The sequence below is a fragment of the Anopheles cruzii genome, chromosome 2 (genome assembly GCF_943734635.1).
Source record: "Anopheles cruzii chromosome 2, idAnoCruzAS_RS32_06, whole genome shotgun sequence".
In the NCBI taxonomy this organism is placed as follows: Eukaryota; Metazoa; Arthropoda; class Insecta; order Diptera; family Culicidae; genus Anopheles; species Anopheles cruzii.
Genome location: NC_069144.1, coordinates 15,549,332 through 15,574,346, shown reverse-complemented (window position 1 = coordinate 15,574,346; position 25,015 = coordinate 15,549,332). Strand labels below are relative to the sequence as shown.

The window sequence follows — 25,015 nt, the reverse complement described above, 5'->3', positions numbered from 1 at the left end:
GGTCCGGGTGCCGCTTTGGTTTTTGGTCGTGGTCAGCTTTTATCATCTCTTCGGCCTGCTCGGGACCTAAATCGGGTGCCAATGTGCGCGGGAGAGATTGTGGGAGTCCGCGCACCACGATTAGATGGAACTCATCTCTCGGCCGGCGCGGAATTCGTTGGAGCTGGAGTTGGTTCAACGGGCACGACACGGCACCTCGCTTGGCTTGCGTAAGCCACGCAGCGAACGCTTTTCTGCGCAGTCATTCTTAGCCGGGCCCCCGCTGATAGAGCAGTCGGTAGTGCTCTTCGCTGTCACGCAGCTGGCCTGGGTTTCGAATCCCGGGATCGGTTGTAACTCAACCGGCCATGGTTTCGATTCCCGATACCGGCGTGACAGGGGGGTTGGCGCGGGGCTAACAATCCCGTCCGTAAAAATTAAATGTTACAGAAGAGCATCCAGAGATTAGCATTGTCTCTGGTGCCAGGCCAAGACTGCTCAGCGGTTGTAGCGCCAAAGAAGAAGAAGACATTCTTAGCCGGAGCGACGTCGGAGAATGGAACGTGGGGCGGTCTGCTAGGCCATCCAGTCCTTGAACTCACCATCCCAGACCACATCCTGTTGGCCCCACGCGAGCCTTTCACTTTGCGTAGCTGCGCGCCAATCCGGTCGCGCAACGTGCTCTGCCTGGACCATCTCCCGGGCCGATCCCAGGAACTCGTCCCGACCGACCGGACCCACCGGACTGTGGTTGACATTTGAGAGGATGTACTGGTGTGGGTAAAAATGATCGGGAATCGGGAAACCATTTTCGAAACGGTCCGAAAAGACATCGTTCTTCGTAGGAATAGCCTTCGGCACATGCTTCGTTTCAGTTCCTGATCACGAAACACCCAAAAAGCATCCTTTCTTGACAGTTTGGAGTTCGGTTGGAAAGAATTCCACTATAATCGAAGACAACTAATTCAGCTGAGTATTTTTTGGTCACAGTAGCATAGGGCAAAAAAGTGGAGACACCAAAACAAGGCGCAATGGCGTCGTACCCGAACTGGTTACCCGGCTCAGCACGAATGCCAACCACCGAGCGGTTCTCAAGACAAAGAATACTGAAGTCGCGCTAGTGTCGTGTAGAGTGTGGCCGACTTGTTTAGGAAAGCGCTGTGTGTGTGTTTTTAAGGACCTTTAAGGTGCACTCAGAACGTGATAATTGTGGTACCAAACCAACAAGGTATTAACAGGTATTTAATGGTACAATGTATCCTTCGTGTGCGCCATCAGCATTAGGAGCGCCCGAACCCGTGCCCGCCGTTATGAGCGGTTCGCGTGTCGCTGGCCGCCCGTAAGCATCGAATCGGCTAATTGAATCTCATTTCCGTTTCAATCACGCCCGACCGACCCGATTACGTGGTGTTATGCTCGCCGACGGTGCCGCCGCCCGGTGCTGTTTGGTCCGATCGTCTAGATTTCTGTGCCGTGCTGAAAATCCTTCGCTTCCTGTTGCACAATACTGTACTCGTAACGCCTCTTTGCGCATTTCATATTTAATACAAAACATCAATTAAACCGTTGCTTCTAATGGTCCAGCCGGCCAGCGCGCCCGAAGCCGTGTCAGCGAAGGGAAACATAAATACGGTGTTATATGTTTATTCGATTCGCACAAACCACATCCACGGCCGTTTCCTGGACAAGCCCTTTCGAAACACTGCGGTGCGGTGCCGGTACCGAACCGCGACCGAAGCGCTCACCTTTGCCACCGGGCGGCGGCACCGCAAAAAAGGCCCCGAAGGCTTGTGTCTAGGTGTTCTTACCTACTTAGCTGGCCATTACGGAGCGCACCTGCCAGCCGGCGACGGAATACGGAAAACATGTGGTCGCGATCGCGATCGGTAGCCGGCTCGGATCGAAGATCGAAAATACGGTTCTTGTAACGATTGGGTGGCGTGGCACCCAGACTGACACAGAGGGGGGTAACAAAAATCGACTACTAGGCGATAACCGTTTTGCGTTTCCCATAACCGCTAACACCACCCGACAATGCCGATGTTGTTGTTGGCACGCTTATTGTTCCTTGTCCATCACCCGGCGTGGCGCGCGCTCACGTTGTACGTTGTTTGATTTTTTAAATGGTAAAATCGCCGCGCGCCGTAAAAGTCAAACGTAACGAAATGTGTGCAAAGGACGCCACCCGGCGCGGCACACCATTCGCGTATCATTTACGTGCAGGCGTACCTTACGCGGGTACGCAGCGCAACAAACTTTATGACAAATCATTTCGGGCGCTACCGTTGGCGCTCGGAAGCCGACCGGCGGCGGGTCCTTGCGCATTACAATGGCGGACCCCTCCCTCAGTAGGAAGCAAAAATCGGGCCGGCGACCCGCGGACCGCGTGGCACAAAAAACTTGGCCGGCACCACAGGCGACGAACCTTGCCGTTTGCGGCGCGCGACATTCACTCGGGCCACTTCAATCGAAATTCGGCACGGCGCTCGGTGTGTGTGGAGTTTTCGGAAATCAAAGCTCCACTCCACAGTTGTAGCTCCTTTGCCTGTTGCTTCGGTAGCTTTGGTGTTTCGCGCGTACCGTTTGGTTATTATTAACATTTGGCGATGCAAATTTCACCACGCTGAGAGATCGCTGACACATCGGCCGACTGTGGTGGCCACCCGTCAAAACAAGCACTCGCAGGTGCGCTTTTCAATAACTGACGAGCCGAGTTTTTTATGCTGTAGGCCCCCCCCCTGGACAGCATATCCACCGGGGCATGGTCCGCTGTCTGTAACAGTCCGCCAGTTCAAATTGCCAAGGCAGACGTGTGTGCTCCTGCAGACCTGCAGACGTGTGTGTGTGGCACGCAAGTGAAATTACTTTCCCCGGTGGTGGCGGCGGCAGCGGTCTTATGCTGTTTGCTTCGCTTCGCGCGGTTTTTAACACATCACCGTAGTGCCGTTGCCATGAAGCCGTTGCTATGGTTCAATTGCCTTACCTTTTGGGGGTACTCCATTCATGATACGGGGCGTAAAAATTCACGGCTCCAAGAAAACACACAGATCACAACCAAAACTTCGTCCGCGCCGGCGAGTTCAAGATTCCTGACCGAGGGCCGAGATCGATTAATCGAGACCGTTGTTAATCACCCCGACGCCCGAGTTTGTTGAATTCAATGTCAAAACAAACGAGTCCGGCCTCGTTAAAGTCGGGTCCTCGGGTCCGGTCCGGTGTCAAACTCCAATCAAAGCAACTTCCTCGTTCCACACGGTGCGGCTTCAATGTCGGCTCCAGTGCAGTGCGCTCCTCCTCGTGCTCTGCGTCCTTCACTACGGCCAGCTGCTAACGCCCTTGTCTCTCTCTCTCTCTCTACTGCTCCGGCGAAGGTGTCGGCGATTGTTCTGTCACCCGGGGGGCGCCATTCCTCGATCAGATTCTCGTTCCTCGGATTTCGCGATCTCACGCCGCGCTTCTGGGTGGGGCTCTGGGGCCTCCCAGACGTACGGGGACGAACGGTTTAAGAATTTGAGGTTTGCACTGTTACTTTACTTCTTTTTCTGCTTCTTCGGCTTTGTCTCCGGTAATGGTGAATTATTCATTTCAGCTTGTAATCTGGAAGCCCTGGCTTAACCTCGATCCGCACACGGCACTGAGCCTGCTCGAGAGGGCAAACCGCCCTCTCCCCCCATTTTGGGATTAAGAACAGGAATTAGTGGCCGGTGGGGCAAGCGTGAGATGCAAAGTGTGGCCCCGTAGCGTAGCAACAGGCACCACCACGCCTGCTACGGTTGCGGTTCAAGGCAACAGGGTTTCCTGGGAAAGTAATGGTTCCGAAGCGGGAGTTGCTGTGCCGCCCGTCTCCGCGTGGAGGGTGGTCGATCAAGGCCGCACAAAGGGGAGCCCGCAGGTTCCTATGGGCGGTGGCGTGGTCACCGGAGCTCGTGCTACTCAGCGGGGCGTACGTCGAGGCGCTGGGCGCCGTGTGTAACGGCGCCACTTAAACGACTCGCATGCCGATCGTCCTGCGGTCGGTAGGAACCGGGCGGTGTACGTGGGGCAGGCCGTGCCGTGAGTGAATGTACTGTTTATGGCGGGCAAGAATCGTTTTAAATTGCGAATTTTTATTCCCGCAGTCGCTAAAGCGCGCCCATCGAGTGTCGGGTTGCCGAGTTTTATTGATTTATAAATTTAAAGTAAGTTCTGTGCGTCAGTTTACGATATTATAAATTCACGATCCGAGTAGGTGCGTGTCAAGTGTCACCTGGTCAGAAGTTCAATGTGACCAGGGTGGTCCATCTAGTGTTTTGATACCGAAGATGGGGGCGCCAAATATCGATTATGGTTTCATGGCACGTAGCCCACCGTTCCGTTGCAACAAAATGTCGTCCACATTTTTCGCTTCAATTTCGCCCAAGACCAATCGTCCCAAATTTCTTGGTAACGTTTGCCATAGACGGTTTCGGCGGCTCCTTCTTCATTTTCGTAGAAAAATGGGCCGATAATGCCGCCAAACCAAATGCCGCGTTTTCCGGGATCCAAATACGACAATTCTGCTTAATTTTTGGTTTTTTTTTGTTAGAATTGGATCTTTATTAGACACAAATGCTTGATTACATAAGAGCACAGAGATATTCCACATTGGGATTGAAGCTTTTTAATAAGACTGAGGTATCAAATTGATTGAAATGGAAATGTTTCGATTTAAATCTACTTAAATTGTATGTTATGCCACGTGGCATTGAGCCGTTTTATCCTACTTATCTTAGGATACTTAGCTCTCGAATTGTTGAATGGATAGAATTATTGCATCTGTTAGGCGTCCATTTAGTTTTTTTAATTTCGAATGATAGTCATTGACAATTCTTGTCGCGAACGACAGCCGACGTGACAGACTGCCAAGCCGTGTTCAGCGCCAGTGCACACAAGGGCGGCTGACACGGCGAATTCGACGGCGGCAACACCGACAAGTAATGGCACCCGGCCCGGGAATAGTGTGTGTGGCGCACCGGCCGATCAGCTGGCGACCTGGACCGGGGTGCACGACCCCGATAATGAGAGACCGAAAAAACGAGGAGTTGGAGTGAAAACGTTACGGAAGAAAGACGGGTTTTTTTTAAACCCCACCACGAATTGCTAGAACGCTCATTCGCTAGAACAATTCTGTTTATTAACATAACCACCGAGGAGGAAATGAGCTTTTCCAATTTCGTACATTTTAAGGTAAGCCTCCTTAGGTTAAAGACTTAGGCCAGACTTAGGTTAAACCTAAGGGGTTTAAGCCTCACCGCTTTGGCAATCAGTTTTTAATATCTCCCAATTTTCTGCATAGCGTCCCATTTCGTAAATGTTAAAGTTTTTACCAAATTTTTACAACTTCCAGTATGAAGTTTAAGGTTTTAAACGTCAAGTAATCGGTAGTTTAAAATCTAAACCCTATAGCAGGAGTCGCGTACCCCGATTCGAAACAATCAAAGATCCCTATGCTTCACGCGCAATATGCCAGCCTGGCCGTCCAAGAAGTGGAGTTCTTCGAGCGAAGCTCATAAATACCTGCCAAAGCGTTTAACAGTAATCGAAGCTAATGCTGATGAAATTTGTCCGGCGCCCCGTCCAAGAACCCCAAATGACATTAGCACCTAGCACCGTGAGTGAGGTGGCGAGGTGCTTCCTCAGCAGTCGATTTCTATCGGGTCAGCACCTCGTCGGCCGACCCTCTCAACGCCGACCACTTTGGACCCACTTAAGGTAATTGTTTAATTTCCTTTCAGCAAGGTGGCCCAATCCCGGGCCCGATTGGCTCACAACGCATCACATCAATCAGTGTGTCCTCGTTCGGGCCGGGGTCCGGCCCATCCCGTGCCGTAAACGATTCCGACGATCGCTCACGGCACGACCCAGTCCCAGTCCGCCGTCGTCCTAGGCTACCTTTGACCCAGTGCCGGTCCCCTCTCGGTCAACCGGGAGACGCCTCAACCGGCCCGGGGGACGTGTTTACTTTTCGGCACACGGCACCCTAACCAGCCTGCCTGTCTGTCTGTCAACCGCGCCTCTCAACACGCTCCCTAGGCGGGTCCCCGAATCCACACACCGAGTGACCAGCCACCAGCTGGCTGGTGGGCTGGCGGCTTCAGTCAATCAGCCGGCCAGTGACCGTTTTACGACGACGGCGGCAGCAGTTGAAAAGTGGCTCGCGAGATCGCGCCCCGTTTGTTGTTGCGAGAATCGAGACGTCAAACGTGTGGCCGCGCAACCGCAGCAACCGTTTAATTACCCACTTCACCGCCATTCGTGCGCATAATTGACTACCGGATTTGAGCGCGCGCGGGGTCTTATGCTCCGCAGCCACCGGCACCGGTCACCGCACTCCCGCACTGAAGTACAAAATTAATCCCATTTTACCAACGCCCCACCGAGAGGCCAGGATTTGAATGGGGATTTGGGGGGATCAAAGTCTCTGGGGTTCTCGGGGCCGGAGCCTCGGGTTGCATAAGGCGTCGCTTGAATGATACCAAGGCGTGACATCCAGCGTCCGATGGTCGTGGCGCGCGTGTTTTTTGTTAAAGGTGCAAAAAGGTGCACTTTTCTTTCGGGGATTGCGCTAAATTGTAATGCTCTCCCGGCCGGCCCCTCACGGTCGGGAGGCACAGAACAGAAGTAAGTCGCCGCCGACAGAACACCAAAGTCGTGTTCACGCGTGCGGACACCATTGTCCAGTCTGCATTAATTGACGCTGCTGCAGCACCATTTCCGTGAGCCGACCGACTGCCCACTGGAGCCACGAGCCACGAGCCGGAGTAGACCCTAGTGACCATGGGCTAATTTGAGCCCAGCCAGCCGCCCGGTTCGGGCGTTGGACATAAGGCACGAATGTTGTTTGTGCCGTGGCCACAGAAAACGGTCCACATCTGCGGGGTCCACCGGGGTAACTTTCACTAAGCTCACCGCCGAAAGGCCCCGTTCACCGAAGGCGGGCGCTGGCATTTGGCAAACTGGTGGCCAGTCGGCAACTGCCCCACACACTGTCCAATTAGAAGGTCTGTCCCGGGCCCGGGGTCTAAACGATGTGGAGCTATGATATGATAATTATTAGCCTGCGCAGCCGCGGCACATAGTGCAATCGGCAACAACGTTACGGATTACCAGTGGGCCGGAAAGTCTACTTACGGTGTGCGGCATTTTTGGGGTGGCCCTCCCCGAAAACCCTAAATCAACCTAAGAGCTGCGGGGCCAACCGGCCCCGGGCTGGCTGTTCAAATATTATTATATCATCAAGTGCCGGTGAAAAATTGCCACAAAATATCGGTACAATTCAATTAGCGGCGCATTTCAATCTATATATCGGAGTCCGCGGCCGGGACCGGGGCGAGATTTATTGGCCACGATTACCGGTGCGGGGCGGCCGGGCATTGTGTGCTTATGTCGCAGCGTTATGCTGCATGTTCGCTTTTGTTCGCTCGGCTGGCACGAGTCGCTGGCGGTGATCGATGGTTCTAGCCACGGGTGGGTAATAGAAAATCGCCGTCGAGCCACCGAGGGCGAGTGATCTATGGACGGACGGAGTTGGCCGTTGTCGGGGGGTGGGTTCCGATCCGCAACAAAGCACCGATCGCCGATCGATTCAAGGTGGCTACAGGCCACAATAATAATACACCTCCAGCGTGAGGGATAATTTCAGTTTCCTAGATTCCTGCGTTCCCGATGCCGATCGAAGTCCGAGACAAACATTGTTGCAAATATGCTATATGCTTCCCATTGCCGCCATTGCATAAGCGGCAAAATTCGGAAACAGTACTGGCGATACTGTTTGCATTAAAGTTTAACGAATATCCTACTTCCGGGTAATAACTTCCTCGTTCTCAGCGCCCGGGGCGCAGGAAAATGACCCCGTCTTTCGTTGAAAGCTCTTTTGCATCGGAAACCGAACGGCAAACTGGTCCACCTCACAGGCGGCCGAGTCATCGCCGAGCTTCCCCCGGGGGACCTTCCGGGGCCGAATGATCGTCGTCGGCGAGGTCTGTAAAAATAAATTTTCAAATAATTGACATTTGACTGGATGGAAAGCGGTGGCGGTGGCGGCGGCGCGAACGTTTGCCATGGGAAAACCTAGCGGCGGCGGTGGAAAACCTGTGGCGAAACCCCCAATCGCTGGCGGCCATATTAGCTGACGGCCACATCGCGCACCGTAAACGTGTTATAATGCTCACAGTTCACACACCGAAGTGATAGAAAGTGAAACTGTACGCGAAACCGCCACCGCCGTTCGTTCGAGTTGTTTTCTTAAACTATTTTCCGAGGTTTTCGACATCATTCGGCATCCAAATAAAGAGCACAAATTGGTGCGCGGGCGAGGTGGCACTGTGTCTAATTGTCAGTCAGCCACAACACGGTTCGGATGATTTCGATGAGGATCTCTCGTTTCTTGTTCCGCCGTACCTCCGTATACGATCACTTTCACTTTGCCGCTCGGGACGATCGGGACCCCCCAGTGGGCTTGGCCCCCGGCCGGGCTTGAGCAAACGCAATCAAATGAAGTTGCCAAATGGTTGCCATTGGCAGGTGGTAAAAACAATAAACAGAAATTGCATGAAACCTACCCATCGCGGTGGCCGCTTTACAATGTACGCACCAAGCGCAGCGCAAAAAACTACATGGTTCCAACTTTCTTCGGTGTTCGAATTCCTCGCCGGCGCGCATTACTCCTCGCAGGCGCGCGCCGATTCGATGCGCCAGTCTGCAAATGTCGGATTTTATTATTCGCTCGGGATTAAGCGAATTAATCGCGATGCGGTGTGCCGTAATGGGTCGCAATTGACGTAGCTTTCGTCTCGTTACGCCGACATCCGGACGCAGTGAAATCGATGATCGAACCGGCGACGATCCGCGGTGATCACCGATCGAAGTCGATTTTCGCTGACGCAAGGTTTCGCAAGGTTCACGTTCTAGTTCCTTGTTATTTACTTGCTCGAGAACGAGCGTAATTTATGCTTCGGGAAGGATCTGATCTTAAGCTACTCCCATAGATTACGGTGCGTTAACGGTCACTTGGACACACGCGCGGCACAATTTAATTCGCTACTTTAGAGCCGCCATTTCGAGTGTCAACAGCGCGCATATTAACGTTTGCATAGCAAAGGTCACCAGTGTGGCCTTCGTCTAGCTTTTGCGAGAATCCGGTACAATTAGGGCGCGTGATTTATCGGCCCAAGGAGTGTGTCCGGAAATGCCACGTGATGGTGTGCCACGACACTTCTTGGGGGGGCGTTTTGTCACCTTTTTAAATTCAGAAAACGGTAGTTTTATAACTCGGGCAAATCGGGCAAAACCATCACGAAACGGTAAATGTGTCAAGCAAGCCAAAACGGCACGGTGTTATCATTATCTAACCCCGCACCTGAGCTCCCGATCGGCCGCCGCCGGTGGTGGGCTACTTATTGAGGTTGGCCATGGTTGGTTGGCGGGTCGAAAGCAGTTCGACCGCGCGAACGAGGGCAGCAGAAACTGGTACGGGGCGATTGCAAATATATCGTGCACGATCGACGGCCGGGCGGTCCGATATGGGGATCGGGCGTCGTGGTCCGTGGGTTTGTCACGCCGCGGCCACTCGGGACACAATCGGGCGTAAGTGAATGTACTGGTTCGCGCCGATCCTGTGTGTGCGCGCCGCACACGTACACGCCTCTCTTTCTCTTCGAAAAGAGAATTGAAAAATAAAAACACACTCAGCTCGCGAAAACGGCGGCGCTAGAAATCCTAAAAGTGAGCCGTAATGGATAAGGAAAATGGCAGACTCTGTGTGAGTGTGGGCCTCTGGGGCGCGGTGAAGATTTGCGGTGCGCGGGAACTAAACTACTGGGAGGTCCAGCTTCCACCCAAGGAGTTCGCAAATGTGTATCAACGAACACACGGTGGCACGGTGATACGAACAGGCAGTCAGAGGCAATTGGTGCCCAAGAGGTCCTGGGTCGACGCGGGAGACAAGGCGCGTGACAAGCGCGACAAACTGCTAAACAGCTGAACGCGAAGCCCCCGCGCGCCGAAGCCTTCCGTGCGGGACGCACACAATCAATATGTACAATCACGTTCATATTATTTATATTTTCACTTCAACTTCACTCACTTTCGATCACGGCGCAGCACGACGTGGTGTGGCGTGGCCACACCATGGCAGAGCCTGGGTGGGAAAAGTGCTCATTACATAAATATGCTATTAACGTACATGTGGGGTTTTTTTTGCAGTCTATTTTCTTACGCACCCGCGATCACGAGCAGCCGGTCCGCGATCGTGGCCCGAGAAAGCCAGCTCGCGGGGTCGATAAGAACATAAAGTTTGATTTGTGATACGCGTTAGGAAAAAAATGAGGGCGCCATTTTTCAAATTGAACACTTGGGGCTGCACTCGGCGGCATCCTGCATCTTTCTTTGCCATTTAATTATGTAGGCCACGCGGAAATTGACTGCCGATCGATCAGAGCAGAATGACGGGGAGAGAGAGAGAGAGAGAGTTTCATATATGCACCCCGCTCAATCGTCTTCGCGCGGCAATCGATCTTTCCTTCGACTTATTAGCTACGGTGCAAGCCCCTAATCATACCGAATTAACCCGAAACCCCGCTTGCGAAACACATCCCTCGTCGCTGATAGGAACTGCTTGTTAGCGTGAGGGCCCGATCCCCCGAGTGTGTGGCAATCATGTGCCCTCGACGATCATTTTCGACTCTTCGGGTGCCGGGCGCGTCGAAGGGCCGCCGTCTAAATAGACACCTCAAATTAGCTAAGTGTCTCTCGTGTGGCGGGGGACGGGAAAGCCCGTCGGCCCGTCGAGTGGCTACTACAGTGCTCCGGCTCCGTAGGTATGCAAATCGAATTGCTAATGTCGATTATTTCGCGTCTCTCCACTGCGGGGTTAAGGGGTCGGATCGGTTGCCGGCTTGTGATTGATCAATCCGGCAGTGCAAAAAGGAAGTTTGACGCTTGTGAAACCACCACCCCGGCGGACCGCCCCGGCTTTTTACTATCATTTAAAGGGGTCATTGCAAAATAGGTGACCCGGCCCGCGATTTCCTTAAGGAAATTGGCGGTCTTCAGGCGCCTGGCCGGCCCGGGGGTTCTTGGGCAAGTATTGGGCGCCGCCTGCTCGACAGCAGGTCGACGTGGCTGCGTTTGCGAATGCGGCTGGTGGATTGAGGTCACGAGCGAGCGAGCGGGGGTAGGAAGCGTTTTGCCCGTTCGGCTCGGAGTACACCTCTATGCGTGGGCCGATAATAAGGTGGCCTGGGCACACAATTATGAGCATGCTAGGCCAGGAGGCCGGCGAGATGGAATTGCCGGAGTGCTGGAGTTTCGGCACAAAAAGGGCCGTGCCGTGTTCTGATGGAGTCCTTGGGTGGCCCCCCCACTTACCGATGATCGGGGTTTATTGGGCTACATTATCGACGGCGATTGGAGAGCGGTTTCTCGGGTTCGTTGCGACACCACCCGGCAGAAACTAAACTCTTATATTTGGCCGGCGCCGTCAAACGATCTTACGAAATGCTGCTTATTCACACTAAAGGCCGAACTAATCCGTCATTTTCTCGAGATTAACTTCTCACCGATCCATACGGTGCTGCAGCCAGGTGGACGAATTATTCCGAGGGAAACAACACAATACAACTCAACATCGGGGGGTGGTCCGATGCATCCAGCTCAAGGCTGTCGTCGTCGCCGGCAAGAAGTCGGTGAGCTGTTGGCAGCTTAAAGGGGCCCTTATCGTAGAATTGTAACATTCCAATCATCTTGTTCGGCTTCCAGCAGCTAATAAATCTTTGCCGAAAACAAAAAAGCGGTATCGGACTCCTGCTGCGGCTGACGTTGACGTCCCAATCGTCGGCGATCGTCGATCGCGCGCACGATCTCCGCGTACCGCACGCACGCACGCACGCACTGTCAACACACTGCGGTGTCAAGAATGAAGTGGCAGCTAAATGGCAGCTTTATTTGGCTTGTTAACTGCGTCCTCACACCGTCCGACCGTCGCCCTGCAGCGCTTTCGGTTCGGATTCGGTGCTCACCAACCCTTGTCAAATCGCTCGCTTGGCCGTGTGCGTGTGTGTGTGTGTGGCACGATTGAGACATGTTGTCCGAGTGAACGGTATCCGTCCCGGGGGCACGTGATTAAGCTCCTCAAGGATATTCTAAGCGCTCGCACGCCGGTGTTTGTTTCGCACGATAAAACGAAAGACTGCAAGCGACGAACCCTTCCCGAACGCACGCCAATGAGTCACCGGAGTCGGTCTCCGATCGAAAATCGAGTGTGTGCGATTATCGATCTTTCAACGGGGTCAGAGAGCTCCGTACGTTCCGATCGGTTCGCTGGGCGATGGGTCAAGAGTGCGAAATAGTTTGCGGTCGCTGGAAAGGGACGTTCCCGCATTCCGGCCGCCGAGGGTTTGGTCGGTTACCGAAAATTAAGTCAATCAATTCAACACATGCAAACCGCGTGCGTCACTTGCGCATGCTGACCACGGTCCAGAGCACGGTCGGCGATCGGTATGCCACGGTCGCCGGGCCAAGTGGTCGGCGTCGACGCCGGCAACAGTCGTCACCCCTTCATGGTCGGAACCCCCGACGGTTTGGCACGGTTTCGCACTCATTCCCGCCACCCACCCGCGCGCGCGCCCGGCAGGGTGTCCGGCCCTGGCGAAGATAGATGTTGCATGTTGAAGGCATTTAAATTTTTTTGTTGTGCTTCTCTCTTTCAACGTGCTTCCTGCTGCCGCTGCTGCTGCCGCCGTGGCGGCTGGCGCCCTTCAAGGAACCGATTTTCTATTCATGCTCTCAAAACCCGTGCACCTTATTCGGTTCGGAAACGGCCCCAGAATGAGCGGTCGCCCCCACCTCGTGGCGGGCGAAACATGATTCAATTAACATAATTCGCATTCGGCTGTTCGCGGCGATGGCGGGGTCTCCCGGCGCGAGTCCCGGCGGTGGCGAAAGGCTGGAAAGGCCCATTGCGTTGGCGTCTGCGGTCGGGGAGTTGTGGTCGGTCGGCGGTCGAGCTACAACAAATTAGCTCGAAAATTTGTAACAGAAACTCCACCGGGCGGCCAGGCAAGGGCGCGCGCGCGAAGGTTCGCTCCCCCCATTCTCGGGCGGCGGCTCGAGAATGCGTGTAACGATCTCCCCGCCACCGGCGTCGTCAACCGAGCGATCCTTTCGGAAGGCGAAGGCGGCCAAGTCTCCCACTTCCCGACCACGGGGGACCTTTCCGGTGCCATTCACTTGACCACAGCTCGTGGCCGCCCGAAACGGAACGGAACCTCCAGCCGCCGGTGGTGTCGAGTAAGGCACAGGACGCTCGGGTGGCACACTTGTAAATCAGCTGTTCGACGGATCAGCGCGGGATTCCGATCCCGCTAGCGCACGCTTCGCTCCGTACGGAATTCTAATCGCGACACCCGCGAGGCCCGCCACCGGGGGCCACATTACGCGCGCGCCGCACGCGGTTCGGCCGCGTAACCGATTCCGCGCAGTTCCGCGTGTTCGCGGAATCGTAATAACAGTAAAAGGTGAGAGAAGGCAGGTGTGGGTACGCCGCGATCGCCGGGCCCACCGGCGAAGGATGCCGCGGTTTGGCGCGGTCCGCGGTGGTTGCGTGACGGACCCGGACCCGGACCCCGCCGCTGGCCATTAGCATTCTCGCCGGGTTTCTCCACCGGAGCGTAATTTATGTGACGTGTCTCGTCGGCAACGGCCCACCTTTCTTTACCGTGTACGGCGCGCTACCGAATGAATCATTGCGGTGCAACGTCCACAAGTCAACTGTTTCGCGTGTGTGTGTTTGGAAATTTCAAAATTAAGGTAACGGTCATTCTGTTAGTGATAGAAATTCTGCGACAACTGGAAAGCTTTAAAAGTCACGAACATTTTTTAACAGAGCACGTGTATACGAAGTTTACCATCGTTGCTTGTGCGCGAATTTTTGGCTAAAAACTACAAACTAATGATGCTAAAGCCTTCGTATTCCCCAAATCTGGCCCCCTGTGTCTTTTTCTTGTTTCCAAACTCAAGTTAACATAAAAACATTTCCAAAACATAAATTCCCAGAACGTATTTGACAGAATGTACATTCAGAGCTGGGAATTTATGCTGTGTCAGCTATCTACATCGAAGTTACCTATGGAAAGTACTTTCACCCCAATAAGTTTGTTTAGTTCAGAAAAAGTAGTAGCCGAAGTAGGTTCTGGGCAGTATACAGAATAATATCAAAAAAACTTATCACTTCAACAGACCTTGAAATAGATTATTAATGTTGAAGCTTCCGTCAATCGAGGAGAACTAATAAACACGTGTGTTCAGTTCGTGGTCTCACGCAGGAAAGGGAATATTTGGTTAGCATCACGATTTATAAAATGACAGTCGAACGCTTCGTTGCCCAAGGTAGCAACAGTTATTCCCTAATTTTGCAACCGTTCCAAGAAAATATCGCAAATTCGCGAAGTTTCCATTTCCTGCTCATGAAAATACCGGCCCCACGTAGTGTCGGGAGCCTTCGCGAGCCGGATTTACGCCTTGCTCGAAGCTTGCTCGGATGGAACCGAACGGTGCGTGCCAATTAACATGTTTCACGTACGGGGCCAAGTAAGCCGCGCTGACAGGCAAAAACCTGCCAGCCTTCAACGGCCAGCCACCGGTATGCGCCGTTTTTTTGTGTTTGCCGATCGATCGTGCGCCGATTTGTGCGGAAATCGGAAGAAACTACGGCCCCCCAAAAAACGGTGCTGGATGAACCCCACGAAGCGCAAGTGCATAATGCGGTGCAGCACCCCCGGCAGGTGGTGGTACGTAATGGAGTTATTAATCACGAAATGCACCAGCCAGCAGCCGGACCGGAAAGCTGTTGCATCGATCCGCCCGGCCCGGCCCGGTGGGTGCGCGCGATTGAGAATTGAATAATGCGCGGATGTTTCATCGGAATCCGAATGCAACGCACCCCCCCCCCCCCCCCCCCCCCCGCACACGTCCCGTCCCTCAGGAGCAGCTCGTCGCGTTGTCGCGTTCGGGGCGGAAACAGCTTCTTTGGCGGGGCGGGTTACGCCACGCCGTAGAAGAAGGTTGGCCGGAGCGCAACATTGTGGGCTACGGCGGCTGGCTGGCTGGCTGGTTGGCTGGAGGGTTTACGAGGTTCACCGATTGAGCAAAAGGCACCATTCTTCGGGTGGGCGGCGGTGGTGGTGGCCCGTAAACGGGGCGAAAGAAGGTGGCTAGAATATTAATTCCATCGAGCCGGTGGCGCGCAGGAACGCAGCCGCGCCCCCCTGCTACTTCGTTCGGTGACAGTAATGGGCGCTAATGGCGCGTTGACGCAATGTTCACTAACCTTGGCGCGGATCGAAAAGGGAGGTGGGGCCACCGGTGGTGCGATCGAGCAAACCGTTGGTGAATCATTCCGTGCAGCCATCGACCGTGTGTATGGGTGTGCGGTATGTACAATTCTCAGGGCCATCCGCCCTTCGAGGCAAAAAAGGGCGAATTTTGTACAGAAAATAGTTCTTAGCGTTGGACCAATTGGATTTTGAAACAAAAAAAACTTTCAATGGCACCGTGAAGATGACCACAAAGTTCAACGTACTCGACCGTTTTAATCAATTTCCTATGAACCATCAATGAACCGTGACCTACGGGGTCGGATCGTAAGTGGAATTGCGCATCGACACCTAGCAACCTTTCGAGGCTCGCGCTCGCGGGTGCGGTCACAAGCTTACGACGAACTGCAACGAACCGTGAAACAGTGGCCACGTTCCGCCGGCAGGACCGGCGGTGGGGCGTAATGGTGGGGTAGCGCATCAGGATGTAGCTCATGCGGCCCATGTCGCGCCTTTTAACCCGCCGCAGGGCGCAGGAAAGTGCCAACGAGGCATGTCCGAGCGAGGCGCATGTGTGTTCAGGCGCTGCTTCCTCGTCGTCACCATCGCCTTCTGACCGGTCCCGATGTCAAGGTAAGCCGCGTTGACGGGCACGGCGCGCACGGATGAGCGAACAGGTTCGTCGCCTGCCCGGGCGCCCAGCTCGTTTGTCCGGCCGACCGGCCACACACTAATCGCGATCGCCGGCGCTTCCTTGTTGTGTGGTGCGGTCACGCGCGGAGGCCTTTCCGACCGTTCGGGAGCCGGTTTTCGGTGTGTGGTGTGTCGTCTGCCTCGTCGCCGGGGCAGTGGCCGATTTGCTGATAATTGGTGCGGCGGCCCACGGGGTGTTGTTGCAGATCATTGCGCAGGCAAAAAGAAGATAAACGAAGCACTGCGCTGCGCAAGTGTACCCTTTGCCGCAGATCTTGACATTCGCTCGGCCAAGGACGGCGGGCACGCAGATCGCTGAGTGCGGTGAGTGAAGGTGCTGCGATCGAAATCAAGCTGGTCGTATGATCGATCGACGGTGATCCCTTGTGTGGATATGATTAGAAAGGATATCTTGCCTTACGAAGGCGCTAATCCTCTGATTGACATGATAAACCCCTATCCACACTGTCGAGCTTATGTTGTCTCCCCGGCCGTACGGTCCCAATGATCGTGAACGGCCAAAGTCCACTCCACCCCCCCCCCCCCCCCCCACCCAATCAAGGTCAGCTTGATGTGGGTGTCGGCTGCGGGACAGCCGTTACTGCGCCCACTCACGCCCAAATGACCCACTGGCCTGGCTGCTGGCTGGTGGAAAGATTTGGAACAGTTTCCTGTGTACGTGTGACCGATAGCCAAACATGGCCGGCAGGTCGTTATAATCTCCGGAGTCGGAGTCGGAGTCGAAGTCGGGTGTCGTTTACGTGACCACATGCGACTACCTATTAACGGTCGCGTAGCGTAGCCCAAAAACGGGTGGACAAATGGGGTGTGCCAGTGCGTTACCGTTCGTTCGGCCCATGCGGGTGACATAATTCCTGGCCGCACCAAGGTAGGTGGTAGGAAGGTGACCAACACCTAGTTAATGGCATTGATACTTGCAAAAACTCACTGGACAAATGGGACCCGATGTGTGCCACTTCGCTGTTGCTTTCGTTGAGGTTAAATCTCGATTGAGGTTAAATCAACACGGTCAACATTGTGTGTGAGGCTTGCAAATCAGATCAGGCGGGTTCAATTGAAAAATGATTCCGCCTGGCACGGAATCCTTGTTCTAGTCGATTGGTCGATCTCGAACTAACCTCATTAGCCGCGGGTGGCCCGTGCTAAACATGCTGATTACCCTCCGTCAGCAAAGTACCCGTCATCACGTCAACGACGGGCGACTCGCACTGGCCACTCCGCAGAACCAATAATCTACTGTTATGATTCAATTAGAGCGCCAGCGCGGCCAACGCGACTTTAATTATGAAATGGTTTGTTTTGCCCCTTACCTGGGGCAAGCTGGCCCGCCAGGTGGTGGCCACCAACGGGCAGGTGCTCTTTGAAGTGCTGGCGATCGGGCCAGTCTAATGATGTGGTGTGTGCGATTCGCGGCGTTCTCGGAGTACTCGAAGGTCTCCAAGGTACGACGCGGCTGTTACCGTTTTCAATTCCGCTGACCGCTGAGGTTCTTGAGGGTGGGTGAGCGAAAAAAAAGGATGACGAACGCACCTCCGTCCCCCTTAAGGGCGCAAGATCGCAAGACTGTTTACTTTTCGGATGGTAAGTATTGTGTTCAAGTCGAGTCGAGCACGCCTTCGTGAGTGCGAGGAGTTTGAGAGGCGCGAGTGCACGCCTCAGGACACACGCAACCTGCGCACCGACCGCCGATTGAAGCCACACGATCGATGAATCGTTCGATCGGGGCTTGCCGGTGTGCGCCAACCGCACACCGAGGAATTTCACCTTGGGCTGCCAGCCCAGCCACGCAGCTGGCGCGAAAGACCTCCTCCTCGTCGTCGGCTAGGCCTTGGCTGCCCTGGCGGCTTTGTTCCGTCCGCAGCAGGTTGCTACGTGTGGCCATTAGTGCCCATACATTGTCCCCGGGACCCGAGCCAAGCCGTTGAGCCCAGGTTGAGAGGTCTCGGAGGTCTTCGAGCACGAGAAGATTCTCGCCAACGATCGAACCCTGTGGCGGTGCATGGACGGCCTAAAATGGTCATCACGCGCTAGAGGCAAGCTAGCCGAAGCCGCCGCGGAATGGATCACTAGGAAGCCGGCCGCCGCCGCCAGTGGGTCACAGAAACAATTGCTTTCGCCATAAACGGCCTCGAGTTGAATGAAGAATTAATGCGGTGCCGTAAAGCACCGGACCCTCCACCCGTTAAAGGTCAGCCAGCCGTGTACTGCTCTAACCTCGACCTTTCCGATGTCGCGGACCCCGGTGACCGTTCGCGGTCGGATTCGGAGCGGTTGAGCTTTCGGAGTGAGCGTTGCAAAAATTAACATTTTTATGACCGTGACTACGGTGGGTAGCATCGGATTGCCAAAATTTATGTTGTCACTCCGGCTCGGGTTGTGCAATGGTCGCACGACCCGCAGCAACAGCCGGAACGAAATTATGTCACCGAAAACGGGAAGCGCAACTGCAAGGATGCATCAATAAATTACGCAGAATCGAATTGGTCGTCATCGTTGCATACCGTGACGCGCTGAATAAATTCCGTTTAATGCTCAATTAATCGCGAAAGATGGTGGGGCCAATCGAATTATACTAAAGACCTCGGTGACAACTCTCTTCGGTGGCGCGTTACGCTCAACGCATGATAATAACATTTCAGCATAATTAAGTCCCGGCTGGCCCGGCTGGACGGGATGCATCTCCATAAATGGTGCGCGGTTTATAAATTATGCCCGCACCAATAAAAAAACGGGGGGCGAGTGAGACGCACAAATGAACGTGAGTTTAAAGTTAATCACATAATTTTATGTTTATTTTCCTCTCCGTTCCGCAGGTAAATATGTTGATGAAGATTGATGCCATTAAAACGGGATTTTGAAAAGGCGGCTGCCAGACCGACCCATTCCGTTCCGCGATCCGCGTGCTGTCATTGTCCTGTGGCGGCGTGAATTGTAAGTAATGCGTGAAAAGAAACAAGTGGAATAAAATTTAACAAAAAGCGATTTAAAGCGGTTCCATTTTGCACAAACGAAACATGCGCTGCGTGTTTGAGGAGGGCCGAGCATTGAATATGCAAATCGATCCGCCAACAACGATCGTTAGTTTTCACACCCGATTAAAATGCACCGCCGTTTCCTGTTCCGTGCCTGTGCTCGGTGCAGATCAAACATTCATCAATTTCACAGCCCGGCTGGCCCGGTGGCCGAACACCGAATCGGAGTTGCTTCCGCTTTCCGGGATGCAACAGAAGTCTAATTGGCTTTCTCGATGCCCCCCCCTCGGGCCAGGTTGTACTGTGTGGGGACACCATCTCCTGCCCGTGTCCTGCCGGGTACAATAAATTCTTCAACGTGATGTACGTGAAAGTGCAACAGTTGCCTTCGCACGCGCGCCCCGAGTGGGTTCACTTCCGTTTTCCGTGACAACTCCGGGCCGGGTTGGTCCAGGGCCATAGAGCAGGACCCACACGCGGTGAATGCAAATCCTCGCCACGGGGCGCCCGGTCCGGTCCGGTCCACCCGGGCATGATGTATGCCCACTTCGCGCGCATTAGCGTGTGCGCTCGACATCCGACTGGTTTGGCCACGCTGGCCACTGGAAACGATGCTCTCGACTCGATGCGATGCACCATCATTAGAAAACACACACACGCAAGGTTCGTCCCGGCGCAGATCGTCCCGAAGCGTGGCACCGATCAATCACCGGCAGGGGTGCGATGTGTTACAATAATGCCCTGGATCGAAAGATAAATTGGAGACGGCAGCATTAGTAGGCCACGGGATCGGTACATCTGATCTCCGTCGGTCGGGTCGGCTGATTTGCATAAGACATTCATCAAACCCCGTCGGCAGTAAGGCCACCTCAAAACGCGCTCCTCTTTATGGTTGTAAATAATTTGTGACAATTTTTTTGCGCCCGGCGCCCGATCGTCCTCATTAGGATCGTTCTAGAAAGAATGGCCCACTGGAGGGCACCGAGCGGGGCACAAATTGTCAGTCAGTCAGTGTAATCGTCTCGCGCGATCTGACGAGATCCTTGTTCGATGGAATAATGGACGACCCCAGCCATTAGAAGGTGACATCCACACGGCGGTGAATGCATGCCGGCAATTAAGGTCGAAGGGTTGGTCACCGATGCGCCGCGGCCCGATCGGAATGCCGGTCGAAGGTGAACACGATGTGCCCGTAATTTCCGTTTTGGGCCCCACCGTTTGTTTACATCACGGTAATTCGTTACTTTGCCGGTCGATGGTGGGTGCTTTCTGTTGGCAAACATTACCGCAAAACCACCCGCGAAACCGGGCCTGGCTTGGCCTAGGTGAGGTGGTGGTGGTGGTGGTGCGAAAAACCAAACAAACGGGTTGACAAACGGATTTTGCGGCACGGCACGCGTGCGTGATTAACCCGACAAGTAGCTTTCGCTGTTTCGCGATCAACTTTTTACATAATCACGCGGTCGCGATCGGTGGCCAATTGCCTTGTGGGTAGGCAGCAGTAGCAGCAGCAGCGGTGAATGGGTTTACTGTACGTGGTCCGTGAAAGTGTTCACGAATCAAGCAGTGAGAGAGCGCGAGCGAGAGGGACAGCGTGAGAAGGATGTTTCGTCATCGAGTAATTTCGGTCACCACCAGATGGTGCTGCACCCGAAGTGACCTTGGACCTTGCCACTTCCTCGACACGCACTCGCAGCAAACGATGCGCGAGACCCGCGCCCGACCCGTGTGTCTGACATTTTGATGATCGAGCCGATCGAGCAATCGCCGCGATGCGTTTGTTGCGAAAAGTTCACCACGAAAGGCATTAGGTCAGGTTCATCGTGGTCCTTGCGGTGCGTTGCGGTGCGTTGATCACCCCGTTATGGATGGGTTACATTCATCATCATCAGCATCATCGACAAATGAATCGGACGGTAATCAAGGTGGACCCTCGGGGGCCCCCGGGGAGGATCATCATTATTGGCTTGGCTTAAACGATTTACTGGGTCGCAAATATTCGCAAAACACAATCGCGCTCGTTACAAACGGTGTGCGCCGGCCGACAACATTAATACATATTTGGCAAAAGGCCTCCAGGGCCGGCCGGGGGCCTGGCGCTTTTGACTGATTGATAAACTTCAAATATTTATTAAATAAGGTGAGAAAAGGTTGAGCAACCGCCGAAACGGGTGTTCCACAATGTGTCACGTTTGGTGCGCGGCGGATTCTCTCTCTCTCTTTGTGTTCCGCATAAGGTGTTGATCGTTAACGATGATTGATGGAAGTCGCGCGCGCGCACTCCTCCGGTCCCGGTCTATGTTGAAACGATCCCTTTCGATCGATCCGCACGCGACAAGCGGCCACCTTCGCCATCCGATGCAGTTTGGTCGGATCGAACCGATGGGCGAAGAAAATGGACCTCCCCCTCCCCTCCCAAAACCGGCCCACAGAATCCCCCGCGTGCCTATCGCCACTTCCGTCAGGAGCGATGATTTATGTTATTTGTTCGGTTAGAAAACAGAATCCGTAACGGAGCCCTCCCTTTGGCGGTTTGGCGTTGGGCGCATCGGCCCTTTTGGGCCTCCGAGGCCCAGTCCGTGGTGAGGCAGGTGTCGGGGTCGTAATTGAAAATTACGCCCCGACACCCCGAACCCGAGTTTGCTTCGCGCAAGTTTCAATCGCCACAGCGCCGTCTAATGAGCGTGGCGAATGATAATTATGCTGCCGCTGAGTTGCGTGAAGCTCGGCCCGATTTGGGCACCGTGAGGTGGGCGCCCCCCTGGGGGCATCTCGGAAACGAAAGGCACCTCAACAAAGGGCGCCCCCCCCCCGGCTGGGTCCCCATTAAAAGTGTAACCAACCGTAAACGTACCGCGGTGATCGGTGTGCGCCATCGGGCCATGTTGACAGAATGGGTATTAACATTTTTTGAATTCCGTCCAGCGAACGGCTTTTCACGTGTGTGTGTGTGTGTGTGTGTGTGTGTGTGTGTGTGTGTGGCGGGTGCACAATAAAAATTGACATTTGGAGCTACTTAGCGGTTTTACGTCGCTCGACCGTGAACCCGCCCGTGGCAAAGGATAATGATGGATTGATATTTAAAAGGACCCAGAAGGCTGCCATCTGTCGCAATACACACGCGCCGAGGCCACACCGCATCGCGTCTATGGGCGTAACGAATTGAAAATTAACTACATCGCGCCAGCGCCAGCGCTAACAAGGATCTGCCCGAACGCTGATGCACCGTCTCTGCGAGTGTTCTGGGAGCCCCAACAATGGCGGCCATCGACCATAATCAACCGAAAGTATTAAGCGGGCGGCCTGAGGCGACACACTAACGACCTTTCGGTGGGGCCCCTTTTTGGGGTGGGGTGGTACGTTTCGGAAGGCTTATGATTCTTTGATTACACCTGATGACCCGAATGCGGGGCGGCCACCGCACAGCACGTCTTCGGCGATCATTCTGGCGCAGGAATGTGGAGGTCTTCAAAGTTCCAAAACGGCACTAATCAGAGACCGAGAGACCGAGACCAGGGGCCAATAAAAAGTGGCACCCCACAAACGTCTTAATTATCCCCTACGGTAGCGACCGCACCGAAGGGCGGACTCCGTGGCGGCCCATCGGCTGCGCGATCTTCAGCTGCGCGCTTCGGCTTCCGTGTCGGACATTTTATGGTCCGTACGGTGCTCGGCAGGGCGCGGACAAGTGGATAATTAATCTGATTCACTTTCGAAGGCACACCAAGATGGTAATCCTTTTGGCGTTGAGCGCGGTGGACCGTTACAAAATCGGAGCCCGCTTCTCGGGGTCTAATCCGCACGAGCATCGAGTTTAATGATCGAGCACTCGCGGGTATGTTGTGACAACGATGCGGGCACAACGTTTTGTAATTCGGAAAAGGCATAAAAGCCACGTGTGGCGATGCGCTTTTCACTAATTACGCCTCGCGTACGTGAGTTATAGGTTATTCAATTAAAATCCAGCCTGTTTTGGAGTGACCATTTTAGGCCGCTGCTTGAGGTGAGCATTCCTTGCTATAATCATTATCAGAGCGCCACACAGATGTTTTTTGCCACTCACTCAATGCAAGCTTCTCCATTAATTTTAGCTACTTTCAGCCAGGTAGAAGCGATCCTAATCCTAGCTGCTGGAAGTTCACCTTTCGGCAGCGTCTTCTCCTTCAGCCAAAGCCAAAGATCCATTTACTGATGCCACCACACCGATCCCGGTTGCGTTCGGTTGAACTTCGGCTTCTGTGATTTCTGCCGTGCGCCGCTTTGCCCGCTTTAAAACTGGGCATCTCGGCGAACAGATCTCGCATCTCGTGGCCACGTAAAAGCCGAGAAGCACCAAGATCTGACATTTGATTACGGCTTTCGGCTGGCTGGCTGGCGAGGAAGTGCCCCGGGAGTGTGCCGATTTCCATAAAAGCAATTAAAGCACGGCGCGAATGGCGCGTTAGTGGCAACCGCCGGAAAAGGCCAGCCAGCCAGCCTATGGGGTGACTATTTGTTGGGAGGAGCTTTTTCTGACAACTTTGTTGCTCCGCTAGACCGCCCAACATTGACCCTTGCGGACCGTCCGCTAAAGCTCGAGCATCTTTTTTCGGTATTCGTGGTGGTGGTCAACGCATTTTTCACACTCCGTAGCACTCGACTCGCCGGCAGCCGTGCTGATGTTTATTCAGTTCGCTTGTGTTTGGCCGAGGTGCCCGATTTGTAATTTTCTTAATGGTCACACGCCTTTTATCAACTCCTCGCGATCGCGGGCCACCAACCACGACCTCCACCTTGAAGCGCGCATCGCTGGCGCTACGGTGCTGATAAACGGTTCCGCGGTCGAATCAGAATCAGCAAACAACTTGACGAACTAAACAGAAGTCTGATAAAACCGACATCTCTAGCACGCCCACCCGCCGGGGCCAATGTCTCTTTCTCACGACATTTTAGTGAACACAAGTGACGGCCATTTCAAGTTCCAAGCACTTGCATTTTATGTATATTTCGTTTTCCGCCCAACTGCCCAACAACTGCACGCCTGGTTCCGACTACTGGCCGTAGATTTCCACCTGGAAGTTCATGCCGAGTCCGCGTTGGCTCTTCAGGTGGACGCGCGTGTAGTTCTTGCCAATGCCACCCCACACAATGTTGGCGTATCCGCCGCGGCCACCACCGAGCCGATCGTACACGTAGATGGCGGTAATGTTGCGGCCACGCTGCCCTTTCAGCGGGTACTCCAGGTTGGCGGTCGTCACTCGCAGAAATTTGCCCGGCCTGATGTAGGTTGTCGCATTGACGAGCGTATCGTATGGCTTTCGGGCCCCGAAGAAGTAGCTGTGGTTCTGGGCCACCGCCAAACAGCTGAACCCGAGCACGGCCACTACGGTGAGCACGATGGTGACTTTCATTTTCGCACGCTTGCTATCGATCCAGAAACGTTCTTGGGTCCGGCGAAACGCTCACTGTGGCTCCCCAAGACGGCCAGTGCTCTGTATATACTCGCATTACAGTCGCTTATCTTATCGTCGATCTGCGCACACTCCATTACTTCAGGTGGTGGGCAACAACCACAACAGACGGGCTCTTCTTTCTCCAGTGCGCCATCGAGTCAAGCGTTGGTGACATTTTCTCCTCGCGGCCCCCGCGTGCCGGTGTTGCACAACGTGATGGCGTTCGGCGTTCAAACAAAATGACAACACAACGAATAGAAATCGCACTTTCATTCGAGTACCGCTGCTGCTGTTCGGCTGTGTTTGCTCGGCGTTATTTGTCCGCCGCCTGTTTGCGTATTACTCATAGAACATGTTACTCGGTAAACGGGTAAATCACCATATTCCGGCTAGTTTTTGTTGTTGACAATGATACATTTTTCAGTGAACCCCGAAGCCGATAACGATCGCTGTGTCTTCCTCAGCGGTGATCGACAGGCATTTTATAAAGGTGAAACGGCCTTGTTGGCGAGGGGCGAGATCATTATTCCTCGATTGTGTGTGACCCAAGATTAAAACAAAGAGCGCCTTGGATCACTGACGGCGTATC

General features: G+C 54.1%; 2 protein-coding genes across 2 annotated transcripts in view; one reads left to right on the top strand and one right to left on the bottom strand.

Moving 5' to 3' along the window:
- LOC128268803 (transcription factor mef2A-like) overlaps window positions 1–25,015 on the top strand; it is a 44,728-nt gene that overhangs the window by 6,524 nt on the left and 13,189 nt on the right. The gene's annotated exons all lie outside the window — the stretch shown is intronic.
- On the bottom strand, window positions 23,633–24,439 carry LOC128268804 (probable salivary secreted peptide). The gene has a single exon (XM_053006038.1). The coding sequence runs from the start codon at window positions 24,382–24,384 to the stop codon at window positions 24,025–24,027; it is 360 nt and encodes a 119-aa protein (XP_052861998.1). The 5' UTR covers window positions 24,385–24,439; the 3' UTR covers window positions 23,633–24,024.